The sequence below is a fragment of the Eretmochelys imbricata genome, chromosome 6 (genome assembly GCF_965152235.1).
Source record: "Eretmochelys imbricata isolate rEreImb1 chromosome 6, rEreImb1.hap1, whole genome shotgun sequence".
Taxonomy (NCBI): Eukaryota; Metazoa; Chordata; order Testudines; family Cheloniidae; genus Eretmochelys; species Eretmochelys imbricata.
Window position 1 is genome coordinate 129,498,245 of NC_135577.1, and position 24,689 is coordinate 129,522,933.

Sequence of the window (24,689 nt, forward strand, 5' to 3'; positions counted from 1 at the left end):
TGTAATGAGTACTTGACCTTATCCTCCTATTGATCGGCTCGTGTGGAATTTGAATGAGGGGGCATTGCATGGCTCGGAATTACTGACATCCCGTAGAGCCGTTGTTGTTCTCTCCTGGACTGTTAAAACATTATTGTGACTTGTGCATCCAATACGACAACCATTGTAATTTTCCAGCATAGGCACCACATGTTACACATGTGGGGCATATGGAAACATTTTGCTTTTCTCAGTGCAGGTTAAATATACCAGGAAAATGGAATCTGTCCTAACTGAAACTCCGGTCCTGCTCCTGGTCCCAGTGAAGTTGACGGATGTTAATATTCACTTTAAATGGGAGTAGAATCAACCCTGTTGTGCTGACTACTTTATTTTAGTGGTTTGATTAAAGCTTCGTATTTACCTGATAAGTGTTATAATACATTTAGAAAGGTATATAATAAAAAGAACAAAAATGGAAAGTTGATTTTGGGAAGGAAAACAAAAATAAACGAGCGTGCAAATGAGTCTTTAGGGGGCCGCTGGATATACATAAATATTACAGCCAATGTTCATGGCACTGAACTTGTCCCTCACAGCCTATTACTGCCGCCGGCTAATGGAGTTCGTCTTTCAGTTCACGTGGGAGGGTGCCGTGCTGTGGAGCTCAAGTTCCTGTATTCAAACCCTGCTGACGACCCCTGGGCAGGGTCATTATAATTTTGTGTTAGTACCATATTTCCAGGCAATATGTTTGCAGTTAAATATCTTTCTCTTTCAGTGCTAGCAGTCACACTGTGTCTTCCACTGTTCTTGAGGTTCCCCATGTCTAAAGAATAAGAAATGGCATCATCAAATGAAGGCGTCAGTCCTACTAAAACTTGCCCTTGGGTTTGCCTTTCATGCCAGTGGATGCTAGTCTAGGTAGGGAGATAGCCACAGTAGAGATGGGCTTGTGCCAAACATTGAATATCTGGATTTTGGATCTGAACTTCCCATAAGTTTGTTGTTTTCAGGTTCCAGGTGCCCATCTCTACCTTAAAATATGGACAAAAGGCTACACAGATTGGATAGGTCACAGAAATGGGAGTGGGATCGTCAGTGAATCTGGGCACTGGTTCTAAGCTAGTCCAGAAGTTGGTGCACTTCAGACTGTTCCATGCCTTTGCAAAGCAAGCAGGTGATTTCAGGCCAGTCATTACGCTAAAGGTGTCCGAAAAAGCACTATCCCAACTGTGCCCCATATTGGCAGCCTCATCGGAGAGCCCGACAGCTGAATGGGCAGGAGGCTGAAGTCCTAGCATCTGTAGCAGAGTCTCCACCAGGGCAAGGGTGAGCCCAGTTTTTGAGGCTGCGAGAGCAGGTCTGCATGCCCCTGCAGCTCTTGTGTGCCTATGTCAGGGATGTCATTTTGGAGTCTCTTGCAATGGAAGGGGAAAAACAATCAAATCAAACATCAGAGATGGAGCTGTTCTCTGGTTCCTTGTTTGTGGCCCTGCTTTTTATGGGGGTGTAGAGCAGTGGGGGAGGGGAAGGTGTTTAGAGGAAGTCTGTGGGAGTAGTCATATAACTGCATCCAAAAACAGAGCATTGGATTCTTCTGTTGGAGAAGGGCCTTACCCCTCACGTGAACTCACACTGTTGGCACTGAGTTGGGCTGAGCATGGCTGGAGCTATGTCTAGCAGTTGGTCCTGTGGGGACAAGGGGCAAGTCACTGTGTGGAAACATTTTACTGACCTGTTTCTCTTTCTGCTGGTTTGACAGGCCCACCCACAGTGCGGATCGTGCACTCAGGCCTGGCGTGTAACATCGAGGAGGAGCGCTACTCGGAGAGGGTATACACCATCCGCGAGGGGGAGACTCTGGAGCTCACCTGCTTGGTGACTGGCCATCCTCGGCCACAGGTGAGTCCCAAACTGCGACCCAGCTGCATCCTGTAGCTGTATTGCTATAACTCTCCGGTTGTTCGCTCTCATAGCCATGTCAGGTCATCTTGTTTGCAGATGTATTGGTGCGACTTGCTCTTATAAGTGCTGGACTCTCTTGAGTGCAATGAAGCTGGTTTAGCCCAGTTAGTATGACCAGGTTTGCCCACCCCAGCTATAGATGTTTGCATTCTAGGGTGGGATTCAAAACTGCTCAGTATTACCCTAAAATGGCTCCCCTTGAAGAGTTATGTCAGCACTATGCAACTTTGAGAATTCCCCTCATGCAGTCGATAATCACAGTCAAGCAAGGGCAAATACCGTTAGTTGCAATCAACAAATGAATACGGATTACAAATAGGAGACACTTTTCTTCTAAATCTGGTGAATCTCAGTACAGCATGTGTGAGGTGAGGGGAAAGAAGCCATGCATAGATTCACTGCTCAAAATTCTTTCCAAGATCCTAAATGAAAAAACAAATAGTCTCTAAGGTGCCACAAATACTCCTTTTCTTTTTGCGGATGCAGACTAACACGGCTGCTACTCTGAAACCTGTCAAATAGAGGGTTGTAAATCAATTCCTTTTTATGTCATGGTTTATTTCTTTTTGTTCAGTGTTTGCAATACCTCTTAAAAGTAGGAAGTAACATTTATTTCCTTGCTGACTTTATGCTCTTTGGCAAATACAGATTTCTCTCGCTCCATCTTTTTTCCCCTCTGTTATGGCGCCCTGACCGCAGTTGTCGCAGTCCTCTAACATAAGTGGCATGATTAAATGTCAGTGAAGTTGTAGGGCAGGACTTTGGTGACTTTCTGATGCTGCCGTACTGGCTGATTGGTTCCCCATTAGCTGAATTTAATTCCCTGAATAAATATTAACTCTGCTTTAAAGATACTGATACATATTTTGTATGTATCCACACATTCTAAAATACTGTGGAAGAGAGGAAAACAACTAGAGACCCAGATTCGGATACTTTTACTCATGCTGAGAAGCCCATTACTCCTCCAGTAGGGCCACCTGACTTCATTGGAGTTACTTATGGAGGCTGATACTGTTCAGTGTAAGAGTGACAGAATCTCATCCATCTCGGATAACTTCAATTACCCAACCACCTGTCATCTGAAACAGCTTCATATCCCTCAGTGCCTGTTAATTACATTGAATATTCCCTCAATTATCAGAACCTTTATCATCCAACCTTTCAGTGTCTCTGTAGCATTCAAATAATCAAGCTTGTACTGTATGAACTAGTTTATTGACTTCTGCCTAGCATCTGTTAGAAGGAAAATACAGTGTATCACCTGGCAAGCATACAAGATTAGAATAAGTGAGTGTGCCTGTCTGTGTCTGTGTATACACACCCACACGCACACCCACACACCACACATTTAAGTTTCTGTTTCAAACCATCCTGTAGTTTAAAAAACGTTGGGGAAATGGGCAAGTTTGCTACCTCCTGTGTAGCCTGTGGGGAGAGCATGAAGGCTCCAGTCCTGCTCCCATCAAAGTGAATGGTAAAACACCTGTTGACTTCAGTGGTGCAAAATCGGACCCTAAGGGCAGGTCTACACTACAGCCAGGATCGATACTCTGAGATCGATCCACTGGCGGTTGATTTAGCGGGTCTAGAGAAGACCCGCCAAATCGACAGCAGATCGTTCTCCAGTCGACCCCTGTACTCTACCCCCGACGAGAAGAGTAAGGTAAGTCGATGGGAGAGTTTCTCCCATAGACCCCGTGGTAACTCCACCTAAGATACATCAACTCCAGCTACGTTATTCACGTAGCTTGGAGTTGCGTAGGGTAGGTCGATATACCGCGGTAGTGTAGACATAGCCTAAATCCCAAGCTCATAAAACGAGATGTTCCCTGCACTCTCTCTGCAAAGACAGCTTTTTTGCAAGGAGTTATTTCTTATTAACCAAGGCCTCTTCTTCAAGGCATTTTATTCCCACACACCAGGTCACTCGGCCTAGAACTCTCTGAAGGGCTGCCAGAATAAATCATGTGGATAAGGATGAAGAGAGCCTAGAAATGCCACCCCTCAGAACAGTGAATTTTTAAGAAGCTTGGTTTCAGCATATGTTCCCACCACAGTGTCACAGGTTTCAAATCGGAGGTCGGAGATCAGGCACTTTTCAGCTGTGTCCCTTTAAAACAGAAGATTCTGTTTCGAAGCTGCCTTCTGAGGACACGCTGACTCATCAGTTACCAGTATTTTCCCCTTGTGATGATTCTATGGCTCCAGGCCGAAGTCATGACTCAGAGGAATTTCTCTCCAATCCAGTGTCCTGGAGGAAAAGTTCTGTACTTATTTTTCATCATCACTTCTTATATTTCTGTTCCCTCAGACAGGCAGCTTCTCCTGCTGGCATGTTTGCTGAGCTGATTGCAACTTTCCAGTCTTTCTGCTGCCATGAAGTGACTGGCTGTTGCCTTTTCTGCTGTCTGGAAGGACCTTCCCCCCTGTGCGGGGAGGGCAGGGCACTTCCCCAGACTAGCGGGAAATCCTCGGCCTCTATTAATGGTTGCAACAGCTGAGCAGCCTTAGCAGAAACATTGGCGAGCTGCTGCTGCTTGCACGCTCAGCAAAGGCGTGTTGTCTGTGGAGCACAGTGTAGTGCTTGTGGCAGAATCCCTTTGCGCCAGAGGCCTCCCCCCCGGTGCTTACCAGCCCAGGGGGATGTGCTAGGATGGGCACTCCTGCGACCAGTGGCTGACCTGCCCCCTGTTTGCTGGGCAGCAGATAAGGGGCCCACAAGGGGTCCAGCGAGGCAGTTTCAGCACCTGACACTGGGCGGCCTCCAGTTTGCTACCAACAGCCTGCCTAGGTTGAGGGCTGACCCTCTGCTTTGCTACCAAAGAGCTAGGGGTCCCCATGGGGAGGGCAGCAGAGCACGTTTTAGATCAGCACTGCTGGTCTCCTGCCCCATCAGAGGCTGCATCTGTCTAAGGTACTCGCATGGCCCCTGCCACTGCAGTATCTCAGCGCCTTACAGTCTTTGATGGATTTACCCTCACCGCACCCCCAGGGGATAGGACAGTGCTATTATCCCCATTGTGCATGCAGGAAGTGGGGTACAGAGAGACTAAGGGTATGTCTACACTACAATGGAGTCACAGCAAGTCTCAGGGCTGGGGTCAACTGACTTGGGCTTGTGGGGCTCATGCCATAGGGCTAAGAATAGCAGCATCGGCACTCAGGCTGGAGCCTGACCTCGGAGACCCGCCCCTTTCACCGGGTTGTTTGAGCCCCAACTTGCACACTGCTATCTTTAGCCACTCAGCGAGAGCCTGAGTCAGTTGACCTGGGCTCTGAGATGCACTGCCAAGTTCTTATTAGCATAGACATACCCTAAGGGATTTGCCCAGGGTCACGCAGGAAGCCTGTGGTGGAGCGGGGAATTGAACCAGCGTCTTCTAAGTCTTCCTCTAATGCCCTTGGATAAAGCCACAAAGCCATCGGCAGGTTCAGCCAGAGGGAGGAAACCTGCTTTTGCGGGTCCCACACAGCCAGTGCTGCCCTGATTCCCCTTTGTCCTGGGCTTTAGTACCAGCACTGTTTTTCTCTGCTTCTGCATGGTCCTGGGGCCACTTACACTCACTCTTCATTTGCTCTCTGTGCTGGATTGACAGCTCGCCATCCAGTCAGCAGATGCGAGAGGAGGAACTTTCTGTGGCTGTGCTTTTGTGTGGGCTGGGCCAGCATGATCACCTCTGAAGCTGCAGATCCTGTCCAGACCTGCATGTCTTCAGGCTCACAGCAGCCTAAGAAAAGGCCAGGGCTCTTTAGCTGCCTTCAGACTGGCTATAAACGGTACTTTCTTAAACAGTCACAAAGCTGCTGCTGCTGTATCAAAAAAGCTGTTCAACCAAAACGGTTTATCAAGACAGCATCCACACGGCTGCTTTCTCATAAAATCTCTATTTTCTTATCTTGGATCCAGGATGGAAAATTGATTTCAGTTCATTTGACCTGTTTATGGATTTTTCTCACTCGTCTAGCGCCTCGATCATCTGTCTCTCTCTTTCATATGTTACAGCTCACAAAAAAATCAAGGGGCTTGCAATATTTTCTGAAGATTAATTGCTTGGAGCAGGGGGATGGGTCTGATGGTCTCAGAAGTGTGATTCTGCTGCAAAATGCAGGAGGTTTGCAAGACTGATTTTGAATATTAGCCTTCTTTTATCACCTTTTCATTGAAGTTTAGTGCTCCCAAAAGCAAATGTATGAGAACAGGCAAGAATATTGTACAGTGCAGCCAGGCAGTATCTAAGTTCATGCACATATCTGCCTATGGAAAACAGAATCTTCCTGACCTTTGTAGCCTCTGCCTTTCTATTGATCAAAGGCATGGACCAATCTGGCCTAACTCTAAGTTGGTTTTGTGAAATTGACAAGCAGAGGAAGAGAGAAATCACAAGATGTGGGCACGTTAAACAAATCGATGTTTTCTTATGAGATAAGAAAAGAAATGGTGAATCCTTAAGGTTAGCATTTGCCAAGTATCTTCATCCATCAAAGAGGCGGTGGGGTATTGTGTCTCATTCATTACTCTCACGTACTTTGTTTCTAAACTAGATAGATTTTTTTTTTAAAAAAATACTTAACGTAAATGCAGTGATGTGGTTGAGATTTCAAAGGTATAGAAGTTAGGAAATTCAAACCCATGGTTGTGGTTTCAACCAGACCTTGATCATCCTGGGTGTGTATAATGTTTTGTCTTCGTGGGCCACTAAATCGTCAACTGTTAGATCTCCAAAGTACTTGACATTACCAAGAATCTAGAGTGTTCCCTCTTCAGGGGGGAGGGATAGCTCAATGCTTTGAGCATTGATCTGCTTAAACCCAGGGTTGTGAGTTCAATCCTTGAGGGGGCCATTTAGGGATATGGAGCAAAAATTGGGGATTGGTCCTGCTTTGAGCAGGGGGTTGGACTAGATGACCTCCTGAGGTCCCTTCCAACCCTGATGTTCTGTGATTCTTCTTGTGCAGAGAAATAGCATGGTGGAGCTTGCAGCTGTTTTAAGTGCCAGCCACTGGATGGTGTTTTTTTTTTTTTTCTTAATAGGCCCAATTCTTCAGCATCAGGCCCATAACTTTTCTGTGTTGTGACCAAGTTATAGTGGCTTTTTGTATTGAGACGGCATTGGGGAAGGAGGGAGGTCTCTATTCTGAAGCTTTTCATAGAATATTTGTGCTGATTTTATATGGAATCTTGACAACATGCATTAATTTCCCTCATTTTCTGTGGGAAGTGCCACATGGGATTAGAATCATAGTCCATCTAGTCTACAAAAACTTCAGAACATAAGAATGTCCATACTGGGTCAGACCAATGGTCCATCTAGCCCAGTATCTTGTCTTCTGACAGTGACCAATGACAGGTGCTTCAGACAGAATGAACAGAACAAGGCAATTTTTTGTGATCCATCTTCTGTTATCCACTCCCAGCTTCTGGCAAACAGAGGCTAGGGTCACTCAGAGCATGGTGTTGTATCCCATCCTGGCTAATAACCATTGATGGACCTATCCTCTATGAACTTATCTAGTTCTTTTTTGAACCCTGTTATTGTTTTGGCCTTCACAACATCCTCTGGCAAAGAGTTCCACAGGTTGGTGGTGCACTGTGTGAAGATATACTTCCTTTTATTTGTTTTAATCCAGCTTCTTACTAACTTCATTGGGCGACCACTTGTTCATGTGTTATGTGAAGGAGTAAATAACACTTTCTTATTCACTTTCTCTGTACCAGTCAAGACTTACAGACCTCTATCATATTCCCCCTTAGTCATCTCTTTTCCAAGCTGAACAGTTCCAGTCTTTTTTTAATCTTTCCTCATATGGAAGCTGTTTCATACCCTTAATAATTTTAGTTGCCCTTCTCTAGACCTTTTCCAATTCCAATATATCTTTTTTGAGATGGGGCATCTAGATCTGCACACAGTATTCAACATGTCAGCATACCATGGATTTATATAGAGGCATTATCCAACAAGTTCTTTGAATGTATTGGAGACCATTTTTATTTCATAAGCTGGAGAAAGCTACTGTGGGGAGGCTGTTCTAGATTTGATTTTGACAAATAGGGAGGAACTGGTTGAGAATTTGAAAGTGGAAGGCAATTTGGGTGAAAGTGATCATGAAATGGTAGAGTTCATGATTCTAAGGAATGGTCGGAGGGAGAACAGCACAATAAAGACAATGAATTTCAAGAAGGCAGACTTTAGCAAACTCAGGGAGTTGGTAGGTAAGATCCCATGGGAATCAAGTCTAAGGGGAAAAACAATTGAAGACAGTTGGCAGTTTTTCAAAGAGATATTATTAAGGGCACAAGAGCAAACTATCCCACTGTGTAGGAAAGACGGGAAGTATGGCAAGAGACAACGCTGGCTTAGCCAAGAGATCTTCAATGATCTAAAACTCAAAAAAGAGTCCTACAAAAAGTGGAAACTTGGTGAAATTACAAAGGATGAATATAAACAAATAACACAAGTATTATTAGGGACAAAATTAGAAAAGCCAAGGCACAAAACGAGATCAGACTAGCTAGGGACGTAAAAGGAAACAAGAAAACATTCTACAAATACATTAGAAGCAAGAGGAAGACCAAGGACAGAGTAGGCCCATTACTTAAGGAGGGGGGATAGACAATAACAGAAAATATGGAAATGGCAGAGGTTCTTAATGACTTCTTTGTTTCGGTTTTCACTAAGAAGGTTGGTGACGACTGGACTTCTAACGTTGTGAATGCCAGTGAAAATGAGGTAGGATCAGAGTCTAAAACAGGGAAAGAACAAGTCAAAAATTACTTAGACAAGTTAGATGTCTTCAAATCACCAGGGCCTGATGAAATGCATCCTAGAATACTCAGGGAGCTGACTGAGGAGATATCTGAGCCATTAGCAATTATCTTTGAAAAGTCATGGAACACGGGAGACACTCCAGAAGACTGGAAAAGGGCAAATATAGTGTCCATCTATAAAAAGGGAAATAAGGACAACCCGGGCAATTACAGACCAGTCAGTTTAACTTCTGTACCCGGAAAGATAATGGAGCAAATAATTAAGCAATCAATTTGCAAACACCTAGAAGATAATAAGGTGAAAAATAACAGTCAGCATGGATTTGTCAAGAACAAATCATGTCAAACCAGCTTGATAGCTTTTTTTGACAAGGTAACAAGCATTGTGGTTGGGGGGGAAGTGGCAGATGTGGTGTATCTTGACTTTAGTAGGGCTTTTGATACTGTCTCACATGACCTTCTCATAAACAAACCAGGGAAATACAACCTAGATGGAGCTACTATACGGTGGGTGCATAACTAGTTGGAAAACCATTCCCAGAGAGAAGTTATCCGTGGTTCACAGTCATGCTGGAAGGGCATAATGAGTGGGGTCCCGCAGGGATCAGTTCTGGGTCTGGTTCTGTTCAATATCTTCATCAGTGATTTAGATAATGGCATACAGAGTACACTTACAAAGTTTGTGGACAATACCAAGCTGGGAGGGGTTGCAAGTGCTTTAGAGGATAGGAATAAAACTCAAAATGATCTGGAGAAATGGTCTGAAGTAAATAGGATGAAATTCAAAAAGGACAAATGCAAAGTATTCCATTTAGGAAGGAACAATAAATTGCACAGGTACAAAATGGGAAATGACTTCCTAGGAAGGAGTGCTGCGGAAAGGGATCTGGGGGGGTCATAGTGGATCACAAGCTAAATATGAGTCAACCGTATAGCACTGTTGCAAAAAAAGCAAACATCGTTCTGGAATGTATTAGCAGGAGTGTAGTAAGCAAGACCCGAGAAGTAATTCTTCCGCTCTACTCTGCGCTGCTTAGGCCTCAACTGGAGCATTGTGTCCAGTTCTGGGCACCACATTTCAGGAAAGATGTGAAGAAATTGGAGAAAGTCCAGAGAAGAGCAACAAAACTGATTAAAGGTCTAGAAAAGGTGACCTATGAGGGAAGATTGAAAAAATTTGGGTTCGTTTAGTCTGGAAAAGAGAAGACTGCAAGGGGACATAATAGTTTTCAAGTACATAAAAGGTTGTTACAAGGAGGAGGGAGAAAAAATGTTGTTCTTAACCTCTGAGGACAGTACAAGAAGCAATGGGCTTAAATTGCAGCAAGGCGGTTTAGGTTGGACATTAGGAAAAATGTCCTAAGTGTATGTCTATACTACCCGCCGGATCGGCGGGCAGCGATCGATCCAGCGCGGGGGGGGGCGTGGGTCAATTTATCGTGTCTAGCTCCATTCCCCAGCTCAGGTCCCGGCTGCTGACCCCTCATCTTGCTTCCAACCCTGCACCTGTAGCTCGGGTCCTGGCCGCTGGTCTCACTCCATGGCCACAGGCCCAGGGCCCACACCGAGGGCCCCACTCCTGGTCCCGCACCTGGGGCTCTGCTCCTGGGGCCCCGGCCACCGGCTCTGCTCCCTGGCCGCTGGCCCTGTGCCCCACCCCCCACTCCCAGGACTTCGCTCCCGGGGCCCCGCGCCTGGCTCCCAGGGCTCCAAACCCAGGGCCCCGCATCCAGCCCCATGGCCAGGGCTTTGCTCCTGGCCCTGCATGTGGGGTCCCGGCTGCTGGCCCCTGCTCAGGGCTCTGCTCCTGTCCCCATGCCTGCGGTGGGGGTCCTTCAGTGCCGCCGAAGACCGGAGTGAGTGAGGGACCCAACGCTGAAGTGCCACTGAAGACCCGAAGCGCCACCAGGTGAGTACAAGGGGGTGGCGCCTTTTTTATCTCTGCTCCCCTTGTTTTCTCCACCCGGCTAAGCCACTGTGCCCACTCCCAGCCATGGCCACAGCCTCGGCCCCCTTACCACTGTCCGGGTCCCCCCTCCCAAAGACACAGCCCTGCTCTCAGCCTCAGCATGTGGTGGGGGGGGAGTTGGGCGGGGGGGCATGGACAGGGGTAAGGGGGCTGGCTCTCAGCACCCCCATGACTAAAAATGTTCCAGTGCCACTGTATATATAGTTGAGATTGTTTTCCAATGTCCATTACTTTGCATTTATCAACATTGAGTTTCATCTGCCATTTTGTTTCCCAGTCACTCCGTTTTGTGAGGTCCCTTTGTATCTCTTAACCGTCTGCTTTGGACTTAACTATCTTGAGTAATTTTGTATCGTCTGCAAATTTTGCCACCTCACTGTTTACCCCTTTTTCCAGATCATTTATTTATATGTTGAACAGCATTGGTACCTGTTCGGACCCCTAGAGACACCACTATTTCCCTGTCTCCCTTCTAAAAACCGAATGAAATTCTACAACTAGAGCTGGTCAAAATTATTTGGACAACATTTCTTTCATAAAAAATGGCTTTATGTGAGAATGTGGACTTCTTGAAAAAAATGTCAATGGTTTGGACATTTTTTGCACAACATTTCACACCACATTTTAATTTATTCTTTTTATTAATTTCATTGCAAATGTTATCAATTATTTTAATAATCATTAGTTACTTTTTTTCCTTTTCCAGAAAGCTATTTTCCAGTACAATTTACATTTTTTTTTTTGGTAAGCACAGTTCTGAAAATAACTTTTCAAACTATTTTGATTAATAAATAGTAATAAATGTTGACCAAAGTATCATGAAATTGTTTGTGGAATAAACAGAAAATAAATTCAGTTCCAGTCCTTTAAGATGGAAACAACTTTGAAATTTTTTAGAAAATGGTTTTCTCATTTTTTTCCATCCTTTCTACCTAGTAGCCTGTCTCTGATATTGGGCAGTAGCACATGCTTCATAGGCAGCTATCAGAAGCACTGCATTAGGCAGTAACAAAACAAATATACTGTAAGGACTGTTCTATCAAATATGGTAATAATATCAGTTTGATCAATTGGGGCTTTATTCCTGCAGTTGTTACTGAAACAAAATCTCCAGTATTTTCACTGGGAATTTTGCCTTAGTAAGGTATTCTGGATCAGAGCCTAGATGTATCACCAAATCCTCTTTATAGTCCAAATTTTAGATTTCCAACCAGTATGATACATTTTACATTACCAATTTAAGATTCTTGCTCACACAAGGATTTCCAGAAGGTAATGTAAGGAAACTTCTTCAAATGCTATAACTGTTTAACTTATCATGGAATATCAGGGTTGGAAGGGACCTCAGGAAGTCCAACCCCCTGATCAAAGCAGGGCCAATCCCCAATTTTTGCCCCAGATCCCTAAATGGCCCTGTCATAAATATAAAGGGAAGGGTAACCACCTTTCTGTATACAGTGCTATAAAATCCCTCCTGGCCAGAGGCAAAAGCCTTTCACCTGTAAATGGTTAAGAAGTTAAGGTAACCTCGCTGGCACCTGATCCAAAATGACCAATGAGGGGACAAGATACTTTCAAACCTGGAGGGGGGAAAAAGGCTTTTGTCTGTCTGTGTGATACCTTTGCCGGGAACAGATCAAGGATGCAAGCCCTCCAACTCCTGTAAAGTTAGTAAGTAATCTAGCTAGAAAATGCATTAGGTTTTCTTTGTTTTGGGTTGTAAATTCTCTGTGCTGGAGGGAATGTGTATTCCTGTTTTTGTGTCTTTTTGTAACTTAAGGTTTTGCCTAGAGGGATTCTCTGTGTTTGGAATCTGACTGCCTGTGAGGTTATCTTCCATTCTAATCTTACAGAGCGTTTCTTTTATCTTTGCTTTGTTCTTCTAATAAAGTTCTGTTTTTTAAGACCTTTGGTCTGACCCAGTATGGCCATTCTTATGTTCTTATGAAATAATTACAAAAATTAAGCATCAAGATAGCTCTCTTGGGGTTCAGCTTAAGGGTTACAAACAAAACAAAAACATCTGGGGTTAGCACAGACGAGTCCATAAACCAATCAGAAATAAAAGAAATAACCCTAATCATGTCTTCCTAGACATTCCCTGATTACGTACATATCTGGGGTTTCAGATAAGTAGGGTTGAGGTATGAATTGATGCTTTTTCATACCTGGTTTTAAAGCTTTTTACAGAATAGCTCCAGCCCTATCCTGCTCTGTCCCCTCTCTCCGGAGAACAACAACAGACAAAGGGAAGTCCCCCCCGACCCACAATTTTAAAAAAGTTTTAGCCCTCCCATTGGCTCTTTTGGTCAGGTGCCCACTCCCTTTCTTTTATCTAGCCTGGGAGACTTTTTAACCCTTTACAGGTAAAGCAAACAGAGAACAGCCACCAAGAGCGACTTTATAGCTAACTGGCTGGCTGGGTGTCCATAAAAGGGAGCTACCTCCTCCCCGGCCCTTCATTTATCACACATGCACTGAAGTAGCAAGGCTCTCACTTGCTGCTACACATTTATTCCTCAAATATCATTTAGTGACTCAATCATGGAATTCATTTTTATTTAATGTGCTGCTAATAAAGACATAACATGATTATGATGCAGTGAGTCCAAGGAAATTGTTGACAATTTTGTTTGATATAAAATGGTTTGGGCTGATAATGTTTAGGAATAAAAAGAGAACCCCATGGAAATATGTAAAATATCCTTGAATATTACACTGCACTTGGAGAAATAGCTTTATTGTAAGCAATTACCTTGTGATGTAATTTAATTTATTATACTAACTGGGATACATAGAATACTTAAAGCTGCCTAAATATACAGTGGAAGTTTTCTGAGAAAATCTGGTTAATGAATGAGTTGTTTTCCCCCATTTGCCATAGTATTTAATTTCATTTCAGCTTATACTTTTCCAGGCTGCAATCATTCCTGCTGGTAATCACAGACAAAAATAATAAACAGCATTTATTTCATTCTTTTAGGGAATGGTTCTTTTTATGAACTCGTAACAGCTTTTTATATATACAAAAAAAACCTGATATGAATGTGAACAGCAGAGCAGCTGTGGCATGTAAAAATGTGAGAACTCAAATAGTAATAGGGTTGTGGCTTAAAAGCGATTCACAAATAGATTTGTATTTGCCCATTACAACATTGCGGAGTACGACTCCATTAAACTCCCCAGCCAACTAAATAGGCCTAATGGCCTGTGATGGGATGTTAGATGGGGTGGGATCTGAGTTACCCAGGAAAGAATTTTCTGTAGTATCTGTCTGGTGAATCTTCCCCATATGCTCAGGTTCAGCTGATCTGGGGTCGGGAAGGAATTTTCCTCCAGGGCAGATTGGAAGAGGCCCTGGGGGGTTTTCGCCTTCCTCTGCAGCACGGGTCACTTGCTGGAGGATTCTCTGCTCCTTGAAGTCTTTAAACCACAATTTGAGGACTTCAATAGCTCAGACGTAGGTGAGAGGTTTTTCGCAGGAGTGGGTGGGTGAGATTCTGTGGCCTGCGTTGTGCAGGAGGTCAGACTAGATGGTCATAATGGTCCCTTCTGACCTTAGTATCTATGATCTATTTGAGAGCAAGAGACGAGGGACATAGATCAGAAATTCACAGGAAGAAGGATACACAACTTTTTTAAACAGGTTGGACTATTTTGCTGAACGACAATCCATAATTGATGCACATTAAGGGAAAGAGTTAGCAGCTTTATTAGATACATCCAGCCCTACCAGTGACCAAAATCGAAATATACTTGTCCCTTGGATGCAGTGGTTCTGAAGAGTCTCTTTTAAGTATTTTGAGAATCATCATGTAAAAGGAGACATTTTCCTTTGATATATGATCATTAGCTTCCCAGTATGCCAACTTCCTAATAATTCTTGGAGATATGTTGCCCCCCTACCAACGCCACTCCCCCCAGTCTCCATACATGTCCAAAGAAAAATACTTGGAGATATATTCCAACACTGGAGTAAGCACTAATTGTCTGGTTGTGACCTACTGGGAAGAATGAGGGATAACTGCATAGTTTGGGGACCGAGAGCCTGATCCAAAGGCCAGTGAGGTTCTTGGTAAGACTCTTTTTGACTGCGGTAGACTTTGGATCAAGTCCTGATCATTTGTAGGCCCAGTGGCAATTCGGAAAAAGAGTTACCAGGTTTCATAACCTGCCAGCCCCCAAATTATAATCTTATGCTATGCTGTGTGTATCTTCAAAACTTTCCTGCCCTTTGTTCACTGAATACTGCCCCTTGACCTTTCTGAGTGTTCAGCAGCCATTTTCTTCTCTAAGCTCAGTACAGACTATAAAAGGAGAGGCACAAACACCCATTGTGTGCTCTTACCTAGAGAAGATTACATTTATTCTCTCAGTCTACAACAAAGGCCATTCTTGATCTGTCTGTTTGCTCTTTGCACATGGAAAAATCTGTCACATATCAGGCTAGTCTGGTGTTGCATATGACAGTTATCTTCACATGCATTTTTGAAACCACCACAGAAATGTGCCCTACAAAAATATCATTCTGGTCTCTGTCTGTTCCACTTGGACAAAGAGAATAAAAATATGTATTTATATTACAGTAGCGCCGGGGTGGGGGTGGGGGGTGGCTGAGCTCAAAGACCCATCATGCTGAGTGCTGCACAAACCGAGAGAGGTGGGTTGAAGCACTTACAGTCTGACTAGACAAGATGGACAATTATGTGAGGGAAAGGGAAAAATATTGTGTCCATTTTATAGATGGAGAAGCGAGGAATACAGAGATTAGGTGATTTGTCTAAACTCACAAAAGGCATATGTGAGCATTGAACCCAGATCTCCTGAGTCCATGTTCAGGGCCTTAGTCACAAGATTATCCTTCTAATATAAAAATAAGCTGTAAAAGAAGAAAATGAAGGGCTTAAAATGGTGTGAATAGGCTGATAAAATAGAAGCATCTGTTATTATCAGAGAGCATCTCAAAAGGCTGAGAACTGTTATAATGCCTAAAATTGCTCTACAGAATAGCCCTATAGCCATTCAAAGTAAAGCAAAATAATGATGTATGTTAAGGTGTTATTTTGAAAGGCTTTAAAATAATGGCTCGAGCAGACACTTATGTACTTTAGAGTTTAACCCAACTGAAGCCCTGCAGTCTACCAAGTGTGTTATGGAATTACACATTCTGTTAATGGGGATAGCACCATACTGTGTTTTTGCTTTTCTGACTGTGGAAATAATAGCTAGTAATCAAGCCATAATGCCTTAATCACAATTGCAGACTGGCTGGTGTAGTGTATAATATATTAAAAATAAAAGTCTTTTTCCCCCCAAAAAAACTATTTTCCCTTTCTCTTTACCTGTTTAACAGTGTTGTGAGAACTGGTGAAAGGCAGCTCCAAGACTTTAAAACACACACAAAGACTTACCTCAACCATATAGTTTTGTATTCAGTTGATGTTATTGTATAGGTCAAGTATACATGTAGACTTAGTACACCCTCATTTAGACGTAGGTGTTTTTGCATTGAAGGGAGAGCTTTTTGTCCAAATATACTCTTGGAACATTTACAACAGAATTAAGGGAGGGGAAAAAAAAAACAAGGGAAAAAAAGAAAAGAAAATGCCAGATTAATTAGCTTTGGAAGCCAAACCAAATTAATGGAAAATGTTTGGAAGAAGATGGGAACATTAGCTGAAGCCCTGAAAGAATTACAAACTGAGTGATTTTGAGGAGGAGGAAGACTGCAGACCAATCTGATTGACAGAAAAGTCATAGAGCTGGCTGAGATGCCTTCACATGAACTCCTGATAATCTGAATTATTAATGACAGACTGATGGGATCTGATTCTCTGTGGTTAGAAGCTATATGTAACATATAGTTGGGAAGTTGGGAGTTTTTGTCCTCCTCTAGTGGCTGGTTCATAGAACAGGGCAGCTGTACACACTCATTGACAGCTAGAGGCTTTAGTCCTTTAGCTCAAACATCAGAAGCTCCTGCTTTAAGTACAAGAGGTTCTAGGTCCACTTCTTGCTGATCTTCCAAGGGTTGATTTTATGTAGCTTCTCCCCCCAAGGTGTGGCTCAAGCCTGTTCTCTTTTGCCTGCAGCTTGGAGTGGCCTCTCACCTCAAGGGTATGGGTCCTGGGTTCTTCATCTTGGTGCCTGGTGCCTCCACCCAAAGGGGGGACCTCACCTAGTACATGGAACACAAGGGGTGCTGTCCCTTGGGAAATTCTTACTACCAAACAATACATGAGGAACACAGTCCAATACACAAGGAATAAAATCATCGCTATTCCCAAAGTAGCAATACAGCAACAGGGGAAGCTTTTTTAGGTCCAGGGAACAAAGGATAGGGGATAATGAAAGAGCAGGAGTAACTAACATCATAAAGCATCCACAGTGCCTTAAACCCTCCACCCCGCAACATCTACAATGGGCCCAAACCCCTCAGCTCCCTCCGAGCACCTGTCTAGGCAGATAGTGAGTTGAGAATCAGTTTGCTGATGCTGTGCCATAATCGTTAGCTGACTTAAAACTCACAAGCAAAATAAACATAAGATTTCTTACAAGGTCTTCACCCCTAAACGGGAGGGTCATCCTGAAGCGCCCTGCTCTGGAGTCCCATGGAAAATTAGGCTGACTCTCAATAGCCCAGTGTGGAATCGCTCCTCAGCTTCCTGGCTTGCTGGTCTCCGCTTGGTTGAAACCTTTCATCTCGCCAGTAACCACCAGCAGAGTTCAGTATCCATTTTGATAGTAATGGGAAGTTTACTGGGAACCCCACCAGCTGTGACACTTCTCTCTCCGCTGCACTCCAATCACAGCCAAAACCAATGGCTTTGTTTGCATTCGGGCTCACAGATGTTCTTGTAGGTTTCAGAGTAGCAGCCGTGTTAGTCTGTGTCTGTAAAAAGAAAAGGAGGACTTGTGGCACCTTAGAGACGAACAAATTTATTAGAGCATAAGCCTTCGTGAGCTACAGCTCACTTCATCGGATGCATACCGTGGAAAATACAGTGGGGAAATTTTATATACACAGAGAACATGAAACAATGGGTGTTACCATACAGACTGTAACGAGAGTGATTAGGAAAGGTGAGCTATTACCTGGGGGCGGGGGGGAAGACCTTTTGTAGTGATAATCAAGGTGGGCCATTTCCAGCAGTTTACAAGAACAGTAGGAGGGGAAATAAACAAGGGGAAATAGTTTTACTTTGTGTAATGACACATCCACTCCCAGTCTTTATTCAAGCCTAAGTTAATGGTGTCCAGTTTGCAAATTAATTCCAATTCAGCAGTCTCTCGTTGGAGTCTGTTTTTGAAGTTTCTTTGGTGAAGAATTGCCACTTTTAGGTCTGTATTCGAATGACCACGGAGATTGAAGTGTTCTTGTAGTAGCTTCCAGTGTGTTCTCTGTCTGCCCTGGATGCTAGGAAGCCTGGGAAATGAAGTCCTGAGCCTCTGTAGCCTTTGCTGCGGTAGTCCAGAGGTGAGTCTCCTAAAGCGTTGGAGGAGTATGTCAGGAACAACCAGCTTCAGAGGGGGTTACGTGTGTGTGTGCTTCACTGAAGATACAAAAGATCCTAGAATGTGTCTAATTTAGGTTTGGTCAGGAGGATAAGGATTGTTGGTTCATCAGTGTTGCTTTGTGTTAGTTATGTGTTTGGTAATGGTGTACATTGTTCTGTAGTCTTGAAGGCAACATTTCTAATAAAAATAATCTTTAAAAATGCCAACTCTGCGTAAAGCAGTTGAAGACACGCTGGAGTGACATGCCAGCCAATTTTGGTGTGGAATTGTTGTCTGTGCATACGGCAGCATCAGGAGATCAACACTCCCAGGACATCGATACATTTATTTCCCGGTCTATTTTCATGTCAGTAATTAACGTCAAGGTACTAGTGATCTATCTTGGTTACACCAACACCAGTCATAGATAATGCTGTGGGATGAACTTCTTGAAACATCAGTGACTAGGGCAGCACCTGGATAGATGAGCCTAATGTGCAATCATTCAAGGGGAACTCTTTAGACCAGTGGGAAAGTTTGAGAATGAAAATGGTCTTGTATATGAAGCCAGCAAATTCAATGCCATATAAAGCGTTAGGTGGGATCTTAAGCATTCACAGGACTCACTTCCTTAAATTTTCATGACTAATATGTTCTCTAAAGTCAATTGAAAACTAGAGATGAGTCTGAACCAGTCCCCTAGATCCCAGTGCCCCCAAAATTTTCAAGAAGTTTTAGATTAGGATCTATTTCCAGACTTTGTGACTTGGGCCCAAAACATATGAAGACGAAACTATCCAAAGTGTCTATAAATCTGGAGGGAAATTTCTCATCTTTGTCAGTTAATCCTTGGGAAACTTGAAGGGTGAAAGGGGAAAGTAAATCCAATGGTTTGCAAAGAAAATACTCTGATGGGGAGTGTTAACCGCCGATGTAATGTTTCTGTACAGTATTACCACAGCCAGCGTCGTGGGGCAAAGACAAACCCAATCAGTAAAGATGATGAGAAATGGAGCAAGTACGAAGCTGAGGTTGTGTGAGTGCAGAAAGGGGAACAGGCATCGCAGGAAAATTAGTCTTTTTGCTGGAGATTTGCACTACTTCACAGCCTTGCCTTCTCAGTAACTTGCCCAGAGCGGGTTTGGAAATGTGTCCGAGTAGGTGTCTTTATTGCCAGGAAATGCTTACTGATTCACTGGAACAAGGGAAGGGTTAATAGCCAGTACTTGTGCTTGCCACTGCGGGGCAGTACAGGGAGGCCCTGGAAATGTGTGGGTGCAGCAAAGGTGCTCCGTTTGTCGAGGGGGAGAGAAAATGGAAAGAAGAAGGAGTGGAAATGGGATAGGAGGATTGCGGGTGAGAGATGATGACTCTCAGTGGGAAAAGCCTCTTGTCTTTCTGAAAGGGAGAGGAAGAAAGCACATAGAGGGAAGGAGAGACAGGCCTCCAGTGTGGGGTCAGGGGACAGTGAGTTATGGTAGAAGAAGCGCACATTGACTTTCAACTGGGGCCATCCCTGTGAAGGGCCAGAGCGTTTGAGTTTACATCCCATGCAATCCTGGTGCCTCTGTGGGTGTAAGTCCCGGAAGAATTTTCCCCATCACTTTTAGGTTAGTCAGCTGCATTAGCCCTGCTACTCCCTGCAAGTGTTTTGTTTTGCGCTTCTCTGTCATTTGTACACTCCAGTGATTTCCACAGCATGTTAGCAAACAACTACAAAAGTTCACATGATGCCCTGATCTATTATTTTCTGGAACATGCTAATTTCTCGGGTCTGTCCCACCGTGAGCATGGCCCAGGACTTTTCTGTCCCCCCTCCTATCGTTCATTGCTGACAGAATGCTGACCAGGCAGGACGTTTTATCTCAAATGAACCGTGGGGTATGTCAAGGAGAAGAACTGGCACTTCAGCATGGCGGTGAGTCAGATCCACATGCCCTTTCACATCCGAATAAGCAGGAGCCCGGCATGCTTATGCTTAGCCATATGTTCCTTAATTACTAACAGCAGTAACAGCAATTGCCACCCATGAGTACACTTTGTCATGTTCACTCTATTGCTTTATATCTCTATCAATTAATATTACTCTTGCCATCACCAGGGAGATGGGAGAAAACAAACCGAAGCTGCCAACTTCTGCCCTTAAACGCATGTGCCATGGCCAGAGCATCAACTGGAGAGCTGAATGCTGGCCCCTAGTCGTCGTAAACGATTTGGCCGTGCGTTACTGGAACATCAGGTCTTTCTGTCTGATGCTGCACTGCTCTCGTAACAGCAGGGCTTAAAACAAAAAGGAGCCTGATATGGCATGGGGGGGAAAAGCCATATTTGGGCCCCTGGAGCCAAATTTTTAAAGGTGGATCATTCAAAACTTTCCCTCGTGGGACTGCCTTTGGGTGCAAATGCTAGCACTGAATCCACCTCCCTAATTTGCAGGCCCAGTCTGGTAATTAAGCCTCTAGATTCTAAATACTAGTATTTGGCCAGCTGTTAATCGCCCCTGCAAAATGACAGACTCTCTTAAAAATCATGCACATTGCTTAACATGGTGTTTTTCTTGCTTTTGGGGCTGGCTTAACTTCCTTCACCTGCTGCTTCTGAGTCACAGTCGTCTGGTGCACCAATTTCAAGGGCAAGAATCTAAACCCAATATATAGAAAATCTCTATTTAGACTCCTTAATGTGGATGTTGTTAAATATCAGCCAGATCACTATCTGCCGGCTGGATTGTCAGGTGACGGATACAGCTATGGTCTTGAAAAATAGGTTTTCAACAGGTGCTGGCATTGGCCAGATTAGCAGAAGAACAACTGTTGGGAGCTATCACAGAGCATAGTGAGGAGAAGCAGCAGCAACCCCCATCCTTCCCACAGACCGGTCAGAAGGGAGTGTGGACCCTGCTCCAGTGGAAATAGTTCATTTTGTGCGTATTGTCAGAAATCCATGGAAGGGGCAAAGGTTTCCTCAGGGCTCACCACTGGAACGAGCACAGGGTAGCTCAATTTTGACAAAACCGAGAGTTCCACCTCCAGCTGGCCGAGGACGGGACACCGTGTCCCCTCACTTGATGCCCAGACCCATGTGACGGGGGTCAGACAGAGCCCCTCTTCTCAAGGCATGGGAAGGGAGTGCAGTGACAGGTGGGTGCTATAGATTACTTTGAACACGGTTGCTGTACAGTTTTAACGGACTCCATAGTTATGCTTCGTCGTACCCCCAGCACTCAGGAATTTGCTAGAGCAGGGACGTGTGGTAGCAGTCAGACCACTGCTACGGACTGGTGCTGTCCGTCTAGTCCCGCATCCTCAGAGCGTCCCGGGAGCCTATGCTGCCCTTTCTGCAGTCCCCAACAGGAACAGTGGTGAGGGGGGCTATAAAAGTTAATTCTCTCTTATCCCAGCTGCATTGCCACCTGAGCATCAATAGATGCCACGCCCAGAGTAGGCTGCCCTTACTAACGTGGGGCCCTCCTCCTCATCAAAGATGTTCAGTAAGGTCTGGTGGTAAAAATAGCATCCCACAGGATGTTCTTTTCTCCCCTTTCTAAGATGATCTCCCAGTACCCAGCTATGCACTCTGACATTTATTTACACCCACTCTGCTCTGTCAGAGCAGAGCAGATTTGTGCACGAGGCGGTCAGTTAGCTATGTGTAAGGGGACTGTTGCCCCCTTACTAACATTCAGTGGGGGTGTTTTAGTTGCTAGCGCGCAGTACTCAAAGGGGAAGCACTGATGGGGAATCAGGACCCTGAGACTGACAGCTCCCAGGAACAATGGGGAGAGGCCAATGCTCCAGGTCAGCCTCAATGACAGGGCAGGTAGGCTAATCAGGGAGTCAGGAGGCCAGGGAGGTCCCGTCCTCGTCCTGCGTGTGAGCTGGATTTGCCTGGGTCAGACAGAGTGGGGCCAAGCTAAGGAGCAAGCAGGGGCCTGAGCTGAGCTGGGCCAGATCCAGAGGGACCAGAAAAGCAGCCCAGAGAGAGCAGACCCTGTGCTGGGAGCAGAGCTGCAGCCCCAAAGCCAGAGGCACAGCCCAGAGAGAGCAGACTTGCCCTGGGAGCAGAGCTGCAGCAACCAGAGCCAGAGGGGCCAGAAAAGCAGCCCAGGAAGCAGGTCCGTGCTGGGAGCAGAGTCGCAGAAGCAGCCTGCAGAGCAGACCTGTCCTGGGAGCAGAGCTGGGTGCGGTGAGCAGCTGGGGAGACCGAGGGGGACCCTGGGCAGCGGGCCCAGCACAGGGAGACGCCTCAGCCAAGAGGCTCTGCAGGCCAGGCTTGGATCGTAACCCCGACAGGGCGGGGGCGACACTGGGAAGAAGGGTCCTACCACTTAGAGCCTGAGAGCGTGCGGCCACCACCAGAGCAAGTGTCCAACCCACCGCATCCCTGCAGCACAGCCAGGGCCTGAGAAGGGGCCTGGGACTTACAAGGAACCGACTGTGAACTGCCCGGACGTTCCAGAGACACTGTTTGTGATGTTCCCTGCCACAGAGCGGGGTGATGTGTTTCCTTTAACCTTTCCCATTTTTCCTTATTCTTTTTAAAATTAATTGTTGATTAAATAACTTGCATTTGCTTTAACTTGTATGTAATGGTCAGTGGGTCAGAGAAGTGCCCAGTGCAGAGAGAGTACCACGGAGTGGGGACACCCTAACCCCTGTCCTAGGTGACCACAGCAGGGTTGGGGGTCGAGCCCCCCAGGAATCCTGGGCCCAGCCTTGTTGGGGTTACGAGGACTCTGCCAGACAGGAGAGTGGAAGGGGAGTCCTCAAGGGCAGGGAGGCCACTGGGTAAAGGAAGTGGGAGCGAGGACTCGGATCCTTTCGCTAGCCCACTTCACCGGGGTAGTGCAGTAGCCAGGAAAGTTCCCCACAAGAGCAGGACTATTCCCCCGCTTACATATGGAAAGCTTTGTGTGGGGATAAGGCCAAAGGGCAGCCCTGGCAATCAGCCCTGGATAATCTGTGCCTGCCTTTTGTGTGAGCAGGAGTGAGCCAGTCGTCAGGGCTACCAACTATATAATAGGGCTGGCTTTCCAGTGCCTTGCACCTTGTGTTGTCACTTACACCAGTGCAGAGTGTAAGATGCTGGTTTTCTGATTCGGTAGCATTTTGCACTTCCTTTGCACAGGTGCAAGGCAGTGCAGAATCTCTCAGAAAACCAATGGTCTGGTAAGACCAATAGGTTTCTCTCTCCTTGAATTGGAAGCAGCTCCTTTTAGGATTCCCCTGCTCTGGGTATTGCATGGCACTTGATATCTTGCTTAAAACAACACTCGGGCTAATATGGATGTAGACTTTGCAGTGGTGGGATGCAGATCTGCCACTGTGCCATCTGTTTAAGCTTTTCATGCCATACTGTATCATCCCATGCTGCCTTTGGCACCAGTTTGTGATTAGAAACCCGAATCCGATCTTCCTTGAGGTCACTCTTCCTCTAGGTGTTACCAAAGTGCACGTTTGAGCCTTGTTGTCTTTGGACTTTTCATCTGACCGATGTGTTTTTGTAACAAACTGGCAAATGGTGGGTGCATCTCCTCTGGTTCCGCTCCTAGACTTATGTGGAAATGACACCGATCTATAGGGGCCTCCTTTGTGAAAACGTTGCCATTTTTCGCAGTCACAGACTTGTGCTGGCAGTTAATCACAGCTGCAAATATTACCATTTAGACATCTAAGTAGCTGGCTGCATTTGCAAAAATGGAAGAAGGGTTAAAGCCTCTAAAAAATCGGGATCTAACAAGAACCAGTAGGGTCTTCAGGGAACAAAATAAAGGAAAGAAAAATACCTCCAGGAAAAATAATATAACCTGCTGATATGCTAGATAATCTTTCCGCAAAACACAGCCTGGCTTGTCACTGCATGGAAGGTTCTGTGCAGCTAAATATATTTTGTCATTATCTCTGCTGTAATACTATACTCTTTGGTAAATTACTTTAAATCATATTTTGTACCGTTCTCATACTGACTATTGACTCAGTGGGCTCGGTGCTAATAACTTGATCCATTAACTGGGCCATTAGTTGCCATAGAAACTAATTTTTCTTGATTTAGCCTTTAAAATATTATTGGTATTTGTATGAATGCAGGTGACTGTTATCGTGTGGTTGCAAAAGACTTTTCCCTTCTAATCTCCTATGCTCATAAATTACCCATGCTTGGCTACTGCCTGGAGGTGAATTTTTCTGCAAAGTTTAAACATACTCCTTCATTATTTTAGAGTTATGGAGGAGTGAAACATACTCTCTCCCGGTTTATATGTAAACTCATTCTGTTGCACATGTGTGCACAGCTAGCTTAATACAGAAATAATTAAGTGCCCATTGGTTCGTTCACAAAGTCAGTTTGTGTAATCTGAAAATTGAGTAGCTCCCGCATCTATCCTCTGGGCTTCCTTTTCCCTTTCTGATAAATAGCACAGAAATTCAGCGTAGTGCTACGGCTGGAGAGTCAAAATTACAAAAGTCAGCAAAGCTCACGTTAAGGTCAATTAACTGAGCTGCAATGCGC

The 24,689-nt window shown here is 44.9% G+C and overlaps 1 protein-coding gene across 2 annotated transcripts in view; it reads left to right on the top strand.

Annotated features, from left to right (window-relative positions):
- The window catches only part of MDGA2 (MAM domain containing glycosylphosphatidylinositol anchor 2), a 662,813-nt gene that overhangs the window by 241,954 nt on the left and 396,170 nt on the right, over positions 1-24,689 (top strand). For both annotated transcript variants that reach the window (XM_077820812.1, XM_077820813.1), the window contains exon 2: positions 1,745-1,884. In XM_077820812.1, the coding sequence (XP_077676938.1) occupies positions 1,745-1,884 (140 nt within the window). The remainder of the gene's footprint in view (positions 1-1,744; positions 1,885-24,689) is intronic.